The following is a 15068-nucleotide window of genomic DNA, read 5'->3' on the forward strand; positions in this document are numbered from 1 at the left end:
AAGTGATCGTTCACGTAGGCGGAAAATCTCTATCGGGACCGATCCCGGGTATACATCAAAGTCACCAGGGGTGCTGCTTCTTTGTGAGAAAGGCGACTGCTTTGATTGTGATATTGACAGCTCTGTGACGTAGACTGATGGGCTCGATCATTGAGTGAGCACGTGCAACCCACACAAAGAAACACTGTGTAGATACTGGCACGAAAACAAGCTCGTACGTGTGTGCACTTTAACACAAGCGGGCGCACACACATACAGACACATGCACTTACACACACACACACACACACACAAACACACACACACACACACACACACAGACACAGACACACACACACTAACAGAGAGAGAGAGACAGACAGACAGACAGATAGACAGATGAATAGACAGACACGCACACACGCACGCACGCATGCACTTTTATCAATACAGTACGTATACTGCCAGAGAAACTTGAACAATTTATCATATTTACTTGAACAATTTCGTAAGATGAAATTCAAACCAAAAATGTTCCAAAAGCTCACGTTCATAATAAGATGTGAACAGGTCACACTCGAAAAACGTTTACATTTGGCTTTGAGTGCGGTTACACTTTACATCTTTGAAGTAGCATCAGAGAAGTTATATTTTCTACAAAACCCGACTGTGTGACCACAAAGATTACACAAAGATTACACAGCTTGGGCGGTGCTCTATGTGCACTGTTGGAGGTTGTTTTCCCGATGAGTGAATTTGGTAAAAGCTATTATATAGTGCCTGTTTAATTCATTCAAAAATGTAACTTTTTAATACGGGACCGAGTGGAAGGATGCCCTTACCCCTTTATAATGATTGATACCTTGCCCGGCCAAATCTATGGCGGGGAGCCATTCGAGAAGAATTAAGTGTGCCTGAAAAGTCAGTACTGTGTTCAGCATAAAGCAACCTGTTGTTTCTGGACATTGCCCATTGGTAAGTTTTATTTATGTGATGGCCGATCAAGTATACAGAAAACGCCAGAATTCAAGGGGGAAAAAAACAACAACACGATGACAACAACAACAAAAAAACAAAACAAAAAAACCCAGTCCTCACCAGAAGAGATCAACGTCATAATTGATGGACAATATTGAACAAGAATGAGTGAGTTAACAGGAGTAAAAAATAAATGTCGCACTTATCTTTGGGTAATCTTATTATTAACACCGGGATGTAGTTCGATTCAACAGACACCTCGACACCTGCGTAAGGCGAAATAACAACATTTAGTCAAGCTGTCAAACTCACAGAATGAAACTGAACGCACTGCATTTTTTCACCAAGACCGCATACTCGTAGTTTCGTCAGTCCACCGCTCGTGGCAAAGGCAGTGAAATCGACAAGCCAGAATAGTGCGGTAGCCTAATGGTCGCGCTGAGTAGGATAACACGCTTTTCTGTATCTCTATTCTTTTGAGGGTACTGGGTTTGTTTGTAAACCAAACATATCATATCTATATGTTTTTGGAATCAGGGACCTACAAGTAGTAAGATGAAATTGTTTCTACATCGATTTCGGACAATTAATTTTAATCATAATTTTCATATTTTTAAATTTTAGAGCTTGTTTGTAATCCAAATATAACATATGTATATGTTTTTGGAATCAGAAAATGACGAAGAATAAGATGAAGTTGTTTTTGGATCGTTTAAAAAAAAACAATTTAATGACAAGTTTTCGATTGTTAAGGACCAAAGTCATTAATTATTTTTTAAGCCACCAAGCTGAAATGCAATACCAAAGTCCGGCCTTCGTCGAAGTTTGCTTTGCCAAAATTTCAATCAATTTTATTGACAAATGAGGGTGTGACAGTGCCGTCTCAACTTTTACAAAAAGCCGGATATGACGTCATCAAAGGTATCTATCGAAAAAATAAAAAAATATATGTCCTGGGACATTATTCCCAGAAACTCTCATGTCAAATTTCATAAAGATAGGTCCAGTAGTTTAGTCTGAATCGCTCTACACACACACACACACACACACACACACACACACACACACACACACACACACACACACACACACACACAAACTTGACTAAATGTAAAAAGAATGCAGGTTGACTTTGAAATGCAAGCAAGTATTTTAAAGAGTTTAGGGATCGGTTGCAGAGAAGCTGATACTATCGCAAAACATGTTCTCTACATAGAACTTCAAAATTCTGTGTTTCCTGGAGACAAGATTGTTCCCAGTCCAGTCAAGTTCCTTTTGAAAACAAAAAGTTATAAGGGCTTATGGCCAAACTGCAGAAGATAGACCGCGTCTTCTCCATATAGCCTCAGGTCTAAATACGACATACCAAAAAGAGGACACAACCTGAAATACCTCCATGCCCACTGCTTATTCATTTTTTGGAATAGAGAAGTAAGAGATAAGGGTTACGACTTTTGAAGTTTGTTACTTCAGAAGTATATAAAGGAAGAACAGGCTTAACATTCACATCAGAGTTAGTTGTTTGCCCCAATCGCGGGTCTTAGGCGGTCAGTGGCACTGATCGTGAATGTTGTCCCCAGGAAATGTGGCAGGAAAAACAGCAACGATTCAGTGAGTTGACTCAGGGCAGGATCGGGATAAGTTACATGCGGATTTAAAAGACGATGAAGCCAGATTGATCCTGAATGTTATCTCCAGGAATTGTCTAAGGAAAAGCAACAACGATTAAAGTTCACTCAATGTAAGACAAGGATGAGACAATTGCTGGCCTTGAAGACGATGAAGCCACATTGATCCTGAGTATTATTTCCAGGAAATGGCCGATTTTTCGTTATTTTTGTCAAAGCTAGACCTTGAAGACGACGAAGCCACATTGATCCAGGAAATGTCTCAGGAAAAGCAACAACAATTAAAGTTCACTCAGAGCAGGATAGGGATGGGATACCTGCTGACCTTGAAGATGGCCCAATTTCCCCCTCAGAGCTTTAAACCTTGAAGACGATGAAGCCACACTGATCCTGAATGTCTAAGGAAAAACAGCAACGATTCAGTTGACTCAGGGCAGGATCGGGATGATATACATGCTGACTTTAAAGATGGCCCAATCCCCCAGCACGTCCGTCCAGAAGGCCTCATCCTCTGTGTTCAGTCGCTTGCCACTGGGGGGCTGGTGGAGAATGCCGTGAGGGTTGCACGCGCTGCACGCGTCGCCATGGTACCAGAAGCCTGCCTTGCGGATCTCTGCACAGTCCTTGGTGCTGGACTGATCCCTGTCACGGTCCTTGGCGCTGAACTTAGCGTTGTGAAGCGGCAGCAGGCAATCGTTGGGGCGGGCTAGGGACTTGTTGAAGAGGAGTCGATAGCCTGAGTCTTCGTCCGTGATCTAAGATGGTGAGAGGGGTGATGGGGTAATGCTGATGAAAACGTTTCTATGCACACGAAAGTGAATCTTAATTTTTTTTTCAATCGTTAAATTAAAAAGAATCCCAAGCAGATGGATAAATAACGTTCCAAAGCCCAGAATCAAACAACAAGAAAAATTAGCTGCTGTAACGTTTAATTATGTATTGATTAATCAAGTCATTTAGTGTCGGTCCACTGTAAAGACCATTGGGTGGATGTACTTATGAATATCTTCTTTTATCAAACTTTAAACGTTCAAATAAATAACACAAATTGAACGAATCACACAAAAAAAGAAAAATAAGTTATGTGAACGTTTAATGTTTGAAAATATTCACAAGTACATCGACCGGAAAGGTCTAAATGGTGGTCAGTCAGTGAATGTTTCGTTTTAATGAAAAAAAATGAACGTTCAACTAACTATATAACCTTTCTTCTTTTTTGATTCGTTAAATGTCAGTTACTAAACTCTTCTTCTTCTTCTTCTTCTTCTTCTTCTTCTTCTTCTTCTTCTTCTTCTTCTTCTTCTTCTTCTTCTTCTTCTGCGTTCATGGGCTGAAACTCCCTCGTACACTCGTGGTTTTGCGCGAGTGGATTTTTACCAATTACGTGTACGGCCGTTTTTACCCCGCCATTCAGGCAGCCATACGCCGCTTTCGGGGGAGGCTTCCTGGGTATTTATGTGTTTCTATAATCCACCAAACTCTGACATGGACTACAGGATCTTTTCCGTGCGCAGTTGGTCTTGTGCTTGCGTGTACACGCGAAGGGGATTAAGGCACCAACGTGTCTGTACATAAGTTGACCTGTAAGATCGGAAACATCTCACCCTTAACCCACCTGGCGGCCGCGGCCGGGATTTGAACTCACGACCTTCCGATTAGGAGGCCGATATCTTATCCACCAGGCCACTCTGCCCGTCTGGTTATTACATTCAAGAACTCACCTTGAAGTCTTGGTACTCGATAATGGAGGTATTATCGGTGTTAATCATCTTGATGTTCACTCGCATCTCGTATGCACGGTCCGCAGTCAAAGCGTAAATCTGTTTGGACAGAGGTAACATTGCATTGTCCAAAGGTACCGTTCTACCCGCGTACACGTTCATTGTTGAATATCCGGTGTAACGATATGATTTTTCGCCTTGGCCCAGCTTTTGCATTCGATGTATACTTCACCCTGAAATGTTGCTTCCCCGTCCAATTAAACAGGTACCCTTAAGTGATGGAGACAAATATGTCAGTTGCTTGCAAGTCAAATTAAACAGGTACCCTTAAGTGATGGAGACAAATATGTCAGTTGCTTGCAAGTCAAATTAAACAGGTACACTTAAGTGATGGAGACAAATAAAGTCAGTTGCTTGCAAGTCCAATGAAACAGGTACTCTTAACTGATGGACACAAATATGTCAGTTGCTTGCAAGTGAAGAACATTCGTGGTGAGATTCGATAGAATTTAACCCAAAATTTGATTCCTTCGAAACAGTGCACCGAGTCCTTACGTCCCCATAATTAATATGGGAAGGATTTTGCAATGGCGCGAATTTCGAATCTAAAATACGTTAAAACATAATTTATTGACGAATTTGACCCCAATAGTGTAAAGTACCAAAGGTCGATCATCCGTACTTTGGAAGGATTGAGGGGGTATTAAGTTTGGAGTGTATACAAGATCAACAAGGTCGAATGCGAAAGCTTGTCTCAGGCGACAAACGAGATCGTTACACCGCCACAGATCCGCCATGGCTTCTGCGTGGAATAAGAGCATTCTTCCAATTGGACACATACCAAAAATCATCATTCTTTCCCTGTGGAAAGTGAGAATTTCTTGATGAATTAAAAACAAAACACCGCCAGGTGTGTGTGTTAGGCCCCAAAGAAAAATATGTCTGTTTCCGGTAACCCGACCGACCCTATTTTTAAGCGCCGACCCTAAAGGCTTTTTTCGCTTTTCGCACCAAAAAAAAACAAAACAAAAAAACAAACAAACCGGGAGGTAATCGGTCGATGAGACTTCACAATCGAAGAGACTTACCTCCCGTTTCCGTCGTCACGCGAAAAAAACATGGCGGCCAATGACGCCGGGAATCCCTCTGCATGAAGGGTCTGTGGCAAGATTTCCTCTTGCAGTTATTCTAACAAAACGTAAGAAAAAGTAAAGAAAAACCAAAAAACTAAAAAGAAACAAACGACCGACCGACCCTATTTTTTTCGGCGATGTTACCGGAAACAGACATATTTTTCTTTTTGGCCTTAAGAATGTATTCATAAAAAGGAATTCCCGCGCTGCACAGAGATGTAACAGGCTGTTGACTGTTGGTATGTGACTAGGGGGAAGGATGGTCTGGCATATCCCATGTAAAAGCCTGGGTAGATATGAGATAGCGATTCCAATTGCTCACACGGGAAGGACTGTGCCTTTAAGATAAAACAGAATAATATGCCAATAAGTATATGTATAAACACACACACACACAGACACACACACACACGCACGCACGCACGCACGCACGCACGCACACACACACACACACACACACACATACATACACACACACACACACACACACACACACACACACACACACACACTTACTGAACCCCTCCTTTCAATAAATCAATCAAATTCAATTTTTTTTCTATTTACGAGGGTTGTGGCATAAACATACAAACGAGCTGGTTTTCAACCAGCCTTCGCCCAGAGAGGGACTACTCTAATCACACGCACACGGACATTCGCATACGAAAAAAGAGAACATAAAATTCATTGAATGAGTCAACTCCTTACATTTTGCAGGCCGATGAAGTGGTCAGAGTCCAGATCACCGAAGCCGTTGCGATAGTCGACGAAAGGGCGGTCAAAGTTTTCATTGCTCTTGCGCCGGTCAAGTAGGTAGGTGCGTGTGGAGGAGATGTGGCGGCAGTACGCCTGCACAGGTGTAGAGGCCAGAGGCGGGGAGACGTTGTACACGCCGTCTCCAACCCACAGCTTTCCCCCGTACAGCTTGATGTCGCTGCAGTCTGCACGGGGCGAGGGCGAAACGCATGTTTAAGTTACAGCTCTCTCCATCCATGGTATCGCGTGGTATTTTGACAAGACTGGGTCAATGAATATGATGACGTCGAGAGTGACGTCATTATATTCATTCACCCCGTCGAGACAAAATTATCCTTGGCACAATGGGTCAAAAATCCCAAAAATAAGGCCTTAAAAAAATAAGCCCTTATGTTCAAAATAAGGCCTTAAAAAAAATAAGCCAAGGCCTTAGAAAAATAAGGCCTTATTTTTCTGCGCATCACTACTGCTCACCCTAATAGCAGCACACAATAACTTAATGACACATATAGACGACAACACACACACACACACATACACTCATACGCACGCGCACACCCACGAACGCACATATGCGCGTGAGCGCGAAAAAAGAGATAATGAATGGAACCAGAGAAAACATTTCCAAACGATAAACATTATGACACTGGTTGAAATCGGTTGTCGCACCTGGACTCTCCTGTACACCTGTACCTACCTTAACGCATTTACAAACACACACACACACACACACACACACACACACACACACACACACACATACACACACACAAACACACAAACCTAGACACAGAGACACACAGACACATAAAGACATTACAACACGCAAACACACAAACACACACACACACACACACACACGCACGCACGCACGCACGCATGCACACACACACACACACACACACACACACACACACACACACACACGCACACACACCCTCTCTCTCTCTCTCCCTCTTTCTGTCAGTCCGTCCGTCAGTTCGTTCGTCAGTCCGTCTGTCTATCTGTCTGTCAGTCCGTCCGTTTGTCTGTGTCTCTCCTCTCTCTCTCTAACGCCGCTCTCTCTGTGTACCAGCATACAACTGAGAGGCGAAAAAATAAGGCCTTAAAAAAATAAGGCCTTAAAAAAATAAGGGCTTATTTTTTTATGGGCTTATTTTTTTAAGGCCTTATTTTTTAAGGCCTTATTTCCAATATGACCTTAGAAAAATAAGGCTTTATTTCTTAAAAAAATAAGCCCACACAAAAATAAGCCCTTATTTTAGAAATAAGGCCTTATTTCTTGAAAATAAACCCTTATTTCCTGAAATAAGGCCTTATTCATTTAAGGCCTTATTTTTGGGATTTTTGACCCTTTGTGCCAAGGATACAAAATACCACGCGATACCATGGATGAATCGGAGCTGTAACGTATATATGGCATGACCAAAGTAAGGAGAATTTGTCATGGGATGTGGAAACAAAGCATGGGAAATTTACCATGGGCAGAATAATCAACGCAAGCCTAGAAGTTGTAGAACTATATTGTGTTTGAATCTTGGCAAGGCCAGTTTATTCCAGTACCAGAAAATACATGTTGTATTCATTCACCCTTTCGAAACGAAATACCTCGCGATTTCATGGATGAATCGGAGGCGTAACGTATGTATCCCGTGACGCATCAAAGCTAATTTTTGTTTTGAAATGTCTTCACACCGTACAGATGATGTAGAACGACATAATCGTCATCACAAGACAGGTACTACACATACTTTCTTTGTCGTCTGTTACAAATCTAGTCTTGTTGGTTGACACGGAGTGAATAGAAGCTTCAATCGTACCTTCATCAACCTGAATAAATGCTCAATCCGCTGTCATTTCGCCACTGAACATTGTTTTTTTTCTTTCACTTTTTGGTTAACATTGAAACTGCAACCCAAAAGAGTGTTTCAGCTGTTTCAAGACACGGGTTTAGCTAAACTACTACTTTCGAGTTGCTTTTTCCGCAGTTTAAAATGACACCGGAAGCGAAACAAATTGTCGTGCATACTGTCATAATAAAGACGTCATGACAAACTTACACACAAAACGAAAGAGACTTTGACCTCATTTGTTTTTTTGTTCGGACTTTTCCGTCTGTCCCTGCTAATGGCTGGTCCGTGCAAGACTTGACGTGAGTACCCAAATCGGCACGACCAGAGATAGATCTGCATCTCTGGCACGACCTTCCAGATTATCAACAGCGGGTTCATGGTCGGAATCAAGAGGTCAAATTTGTGTGGCTCCCAATCATTTCATAAAAGATTTGCCTTTTTACATTTAGTCAAGTTATGACTAAATGTTTTAACATAGAGGGGGGAATCGAGACGAGGGTCGTGGTGTATGTGTGTGTGTGTGTGTATGTGTGTGTGTGTGTGTGCGTGCGTGCGTGTAGAGCGATTCAGACCAAACTACTGGACCGATCTTTATGAAATTAAACATGAGAGTTCCTGGGTATGATATCCCCATACGTTTTTTTCATTTTTTTGATAAATGTCTTTGATGACGTCATATCCGGCTTTTCGTGAAAGTTGAGGCGGCACTGTCACGCCCTCATTTTTCAACCAAATTGGTTGACATTTTGGTCGGGTAATGTTCGACGAAGCCCGGACTTCGGTATTGTATTTCAGCGTGGTGGCTTAAAATATGACTTTGGTCATTAAAAATCTGAAAATTGTAAAAAAAATATGTTTTTTATAAAACGATCCAAATTTACGTTTATCTTATTCTCCATCATTTGCTGATTCCAAAAACATATAAATATGTTATATTCGGATTAAAAACAAGCTCTGAAAATTAAATATATAAAAATTATTATCAAAATTACATTTTCGAAATCAAAAACACTTTCATCTTATATCTTGTCGGTTCCTGATTCCAAAAACATATAGATATGATATGTTTGGATTAAAAACACGCTCAGAAAGTTAAAACGAAGAGAGGTACAGAAAAGCGTGCTATCCTTCCCAGCACAACTACTACCCCGCTCTTCTTGTCAATTTCACTGCCTATGCCGTGAGCGGTGGACTGACGATGCTACGAGTATACGGTCTTGCTGCGTTGCATTGCGTTCATTTTCATTCTGTGAGTTCGACAGCTACTTGACTAAATGTTGTATTTTCGCCTTACGCGACTTGTTTTGTTTCTGCGGCTGCGCAAGTTATTTGCCTAGGGCATGTCCGAACTTTAGGTTTACGGAGCAATATCGCGGGATATTTGCTCACTAGAATAACAGAGACAAAGAAGGGAAGTCATGCTATATTTGAAAATATTATCAGTAAAAATTACTCATTTTCTTCCCCAGATAACGTTTTACTTTCAGTTTTAGCTCAAGTAATCCGTCTGGAAGTGAGCCAGAACTGAAAACTATTAATTTTCACGTGATCATGCTTAATTTTCAGGTGTTCGTCTAATTATCAGGTGTTCATGTTTAATTATTCTTTTGGCGCTAGTTAGCCGAGGACAACACTGAAATGTAATAATTAACACTGTGTGTTAACATTTTCGCTGTGAATTACACAGACTCGACACGTGATAATTGAAATTTTAACGTGAAAATGGTAACCCCAGGTTTTGGCGCTAGTAAGCCGCCATAGATACGTAATTTTACGTACTAGATAAATGTGTCTTGGCCCCCCACACCACCCCACACCCCACACCACACCACCCCTCCACCCCACACCACACCCCACACCACACCACCCCCCACCCCACACCACCCCCCCCACCCCACACCCGATCTGTTTTAAAGATTTAAGAACTCTCTTCTTCTTTAAGACCTTCCTTTCCCAGATTTCCTGTTCGTGACTTCTGTACATTTACCTACATTTCAAAACTACCTCCTTTTTAAGACCTGATTTGTTCAGATTCGTAGAGATCTAAAAAGATTATTCTACTGTACAATCGTTTGACAGTGACAGTGCTGATTATGGGACTCTTTTTTTTTTTAGAAAATCGTACAATGTTTGATTATTTCAAACACAAAAATATCTTTCTGATTAGATTTTTAGTGTTTACATTTTTGCATTTTCTGACTAGATTTTCAGTGTTTACATTTGATCTGATCAATGAATTAAATAATGCCCGATATTGGCTCCAGGGCAAAAACCAACAACAGACGTCAGTCCCTACACAGGCCCGTGGCTATTAGAACCTGGGTACACCAGAACAGAGAAAAGGGGAAAGTTACACTGCACGAGAACACTGCATGGATCTGACTGTACAGAACTTTTTTCAATGAAACGATGGCTTGAGATAATGTAAGTGCATGTATCGACCCCAGGTCATTATTTTTGTTAATCAAACTCTGATTTCTATTTTAGGAAACGAGATCAATTTTTTACCACGGATATACTGCTTACAGTTTTACGGTTGTATTTGTGGTAAAGAACACTTGATTATACAGCATAACGACCTTTTCTAATAACGACAACCCCTGTTCCCCGACCGATTTTCTTCGCACTGATGACTTCCACATTGTACCGCAAGCTAACAGTCTCTTTCTTGTCTTTGTCACTTTTGTGGTGAAGAAAATGTACACTGGCTGCCTATCACTAAAAGGATCGAATACAAACTCTCCTCTCTTTCTTTTGCCGTCGTTTCTGGTTCTGCCCCAGAATATTTGTCAGAACTCCTCAATCTCTACACCCCCTCTCGTCAGCTTCGCTCCGCCGCCGACACTCGACTCTTCCGACTCCCCACAGTGCAAACAAAGACATGTGGCGAGAGGTCCTTCGCCTATCAAGCCCCTGTGACCTGGAATAGATTACCTCTGCCTCTCAGACACGCAGATTCTCTCACTACATTCAAGACAAATCTCAAAACACACCTCTTTCAGCGCAAGTGACCCCTCCAGCATCTCCCCACCCACCCCATCCCGCCCCACCTCACCCCCTACCTAGTGCCTAAAATAACGTGTATATATATTTTCAGCGCTTTGTGTCAGCACTGTTTGTGTGTGTGTAAATAGTACTGTTGACACGTTTTTATATAGAAGCCTACTGTGGTTCTTGTGCTTAGGCTGTGTATTGGACTGTCACTGTATGCCTGCATTATTAGTTGTCAGTAATTATTACATGTGCTGATTGTTCTCTTTGCCTGCGCGCGTTTAGTATGTTGGTTATGTTTGGTCATAGTATGTTTGCTTATGTTTGGTCGTTATATCTTTGCCTGTGCGTGTATTGTATGTTTGGTCGTTTTCTTTGCCTGTGCATGTATAGTTTGTTGGTTATGTTTGGTCGGTTTCTTTGCCTGTGCGTGTATAGTATGCTTGGTCGATGTATGTATTGTAAAGCGCTAAGAGTAGACATTTTTCTAGAATAGCGCTATAAAAGTTTGCATTATTATTATTATTATTATTATTATTATTAGAATGAGAACGTTACTTACCATGATAATCTTAAACTGACGAATGAGGCAGAGCGCTTTACTTACCATTGTAATAGCGTGTACAGGGTTTTCCCGCGAAGCGCGGAGCACAGACACACAGACCGTTGGATCCTCTGACCTCATTGACCCCACACGGCGGTGGCTGAGGACAAGAAAAGTAATTATTCAATGTATATTTCTTCTGTTTGCCTTGTGACATGAAAACCACAGAAAGACAGACGGATAGAAAGACAAACAGACATTCAGTCAGTAAGTTAGGCAGGCCCACGCACGCACGTACGCACACCCACCCACGCCCACAAAAAAATACATACACACACGCACAAACGCACGCACGCACATACACACACACACACACACACATACACACACACGCACAAAACATTGACTTTTCATCACGAACTAAATTTGGATCGTTTTATAAAACATTTTTTTTTTACAATTTTCAGATTTTTAATGACCAAAGTCATTAATTAATTTTTAAGCCACCAAGCTGAAATGCAATACCGAAGTCCGGCCTTCGTCGAAGATTACTTGGCCAAAATTTCAATCAATTTGATTGAAAAATGAGGGTGTGACAGTGCCGCCTCAACTTTTACAAAAAGCCAGATATGACGTCATCAAAGGTATTTATCGAAAAGAACACAAAGTCCGGGGATATCACTCCCAGGAACTCTCATGTAAAATGTCATGAAGATCGGTCCAGTAGTTTGGTCTGAATCGCTCTACACACACACGCACAGACAGACACACACACACACACACATACACCACGACCCTCGTCTCGATTCCCCCTCTATGTTAAAACATTTAGTCAAAACTTGACTAAAACTTGACTAAATGTAAAAAAAGAGCTGACACACATTTTAGGGTGGAAGAAAGATGACGCAAACGCCTGCCTTAAACTTCCGAAAATTGACTAAACCTTTATTTATCTCAGTTAAGGCAGTGCCCGCATGAGAACTTTCAGCAAACACTATATCGCAGAATTCGTGAGAGAAAATCGTTCAAGAAAATAGAGCAGAAATAGACCAGGAGCGTTTATAATCGTTCAATATGGACCTCTTGAAACAAACTTCACCCCTCGAAGAACAATGACCTGAACTACAAGTGAATTTTCAAAAATCATGTCAGCATAACCTTTGCAAATACTAAGACAGAGAGACAGACAGAAAGACCTGCTGACAGGACCAGATGGATCATATCTAACCGGCATATATTGGCAGACAGACTGACAGACAGACACATTTTGGGAAGTTTCGGTGGATCTCTGAAGTTTAAGGCAGTTCGTGGTGAAATCTGTGGCAATAATATAGCGACTGGCAAAACATTTCAATAATACCCAAGTAAGTGGCAGTAATATAGCGAGCACTGCACTCTTGTTAACAGAATCATATTGATATCATCCATGTCAGAGGCAGTAATTTAGTCAGCATTTGCCTACTGTTATCCGAATCAGACTGATATCAGCCATGTCAGTGGCAACAATAACGTGAGCATTGAACTCTTGCTATCTGAATCAGACTGATATCACCCATGCCAGTGGCAACAATAAAAAACGCTCGCGCTGGACCCGAGTACTCTTCAGACATTCACACACACACACACACACACACACACACACACACACACACACACACACACACACACACACACACACACACACACACACACACACACACACACACACACACACACACACACTCTCTCTCCCTCACTCCCTCCCTCTCTCTCTTTCTTTCTTACACACACACACACACACGCGAGTACAGACTCATGCACGCACACACACACACACACACACACACACACACACACACACACACACACACACACACACACACACACACACACACACACACAAACAGTAACACTAACACATGTGCACAAAATGAACACACACACACACACACCGCGCGAGATCGAGAGAAAAAGACTACAGGGAGGCATTGACGTCAAAGACTTTCGACCGTGACGTAATTACGTCACTATTCTTGGTTTACGGTACAATTCGGCGGCTTTGCTACGAGTATGCCATAGTCTTGGTTGGCCGAGACCTTGCACCGTTCTATGAGCCGAACCGCAGTTCTATCCCACCGCTAATTCCGCCCGCCGTTAAGAGTCGTTTTTGTGATTTATTTCGCATTTAGGTCCCAGGTAACATTATGAAGTTTTAATACGATCAATCGGACCTATTATCAAGTTAGTGTATCAACTTTTGAACGAACTGCGCCCAGTAGTTTCCCAGCAATAAGCTGTTAAGTCGAGACACACACACAGACAGACAGACAGACACACAATTAAAGTCTGCTGGACCCTTGTACTAGCGTACTCGGGGATAAAGTAAGCTTTAACCTTCGGTTAACACCCATTTAGAAAAAAAGCCCCCCCCCCCCCCCCAAACAAAAACAACAACAACCCCCCCCCCCCACACACACACAAACAACAACAACAACAACAACAACAGCAACATCAACAGCAACAACAAACAAACACACAAACAACAACACCCGAGAGCACTGACCTCTTGATAGAAGACGACATTGGGCCCAGCGGGTTCCATGTTGGAGCAGTTGTTCAAAGCCTTGGTGTTGCCCAGGTGACACAGTTTGCTGTCCGTCTCATACACCACGGACACGCAGGTGGAGTTGGGATGACAGTGGCTGACACACTCCACTTTGCTCCTCGCCATTGCCGTGCTGTACCGCTCAGACCTCATCAACACTTGCCCAGCGCAGTACGGGGCCTTCACCAGTCGTTTGCCGATGATAATGTTGTTGTTGCTGCTGCTGGAGGTGGCAGGGACACCCCCGGGCATTATCAAAATGGTGGCAGCGACAATTGTTACGACTGTTGTGAGGATTGTGCGGGTCTTCATGATCGGTTTAATGGAGATTTCATGGGCGTTAAACTTTATTGGTCGCTGGTTACGCTGCACCCTCTTGCAACCTGATTTTTTTTTTAATTCAGGCTAATCCAGTGCACGAACGAGGATTTAAAGAACCTATACTAAAAAAATTAAGAGTTATCGTGTTTGCATGTGTAGTCAGAAATTTGACATCCTCTGCCGTATGCTCAGAAAAGCGGACTCAAATTTGACTGAAAGAACGTACACCACAAAAATGATGTGTTTTCAAGTTCACTCTATTTGCATAGTACTCATAACAAAAATCAAAAATAATGACGATTATTTACGATATTCAGAAAGACACTTGAGATATGCTTTTGCAATATCGTCGGCTACAATATTGAAGCATATTCAACTCATAACATCGAATCTTTCCAAGCCTTAACCTTCCAAGAAAGTAAGCCAGATTGGCAGTCAGGTTGCTTCTTATTTATGGCTTTTTAGATATAAAAAGTCAAAAGGAAAGTTAAAAACGGCAATGTTCCAGTCCAAAAAGAAAAGAGAAGTAACAGCATCACAAGCAGCACGCCAAAAGTCGTTTACGCTTGTCGCGACTGTC

General features: G+C 42.0%; 1 protein-coding gene across 1 annotated transcript; it reads right to left on the reverse strand.

The window, feature by feature from the left end:
- Positions 1 to 447: 447 nt before the first annotated feature.
- On the reverse strand, positions 448 to 15044 carry LOC138960046 (microfibril-associated glycoprotein 4-like). The gene is made up of 5 exons (XM_070331766.1): positions 14126 to 15044; positions 11647 to 11743; positions 6148 to 6380; positions 4307 to 4405; positions 448 to 3340 (listed from the first exon to the last, which is right to left on the reverse strand). The coding sequence occupies exons 1-5, from the start codon at positions 14477 to 14479 to the stop codon at positions 3014 to 3016; spliced, it is 1110 nt and encodes a 369-aa protein (XP_070187867.1). The 5' UTR covers positions 14480 to 15044; the 3' UTR covers positions 448 to 3013.
- Positions 15045 to 15068: the final 24 nt, after the last annotated feature.

Source organism: Littorina saxatilis, linkage group LG2 (genome assembly GCF_037325665.1).
Source record: "Littorina saxatilis isolate snail1 linkage group LG2, US_GU_Lsax_2.0, whole genome shotgun sequence".
NCBI classification, from domain to species: Eukaryota; Metazoa; Mollusca; class Gastropoda; order Littorinimorpha; family Littorinidae; genus Littorina; species Littorina saxatilis.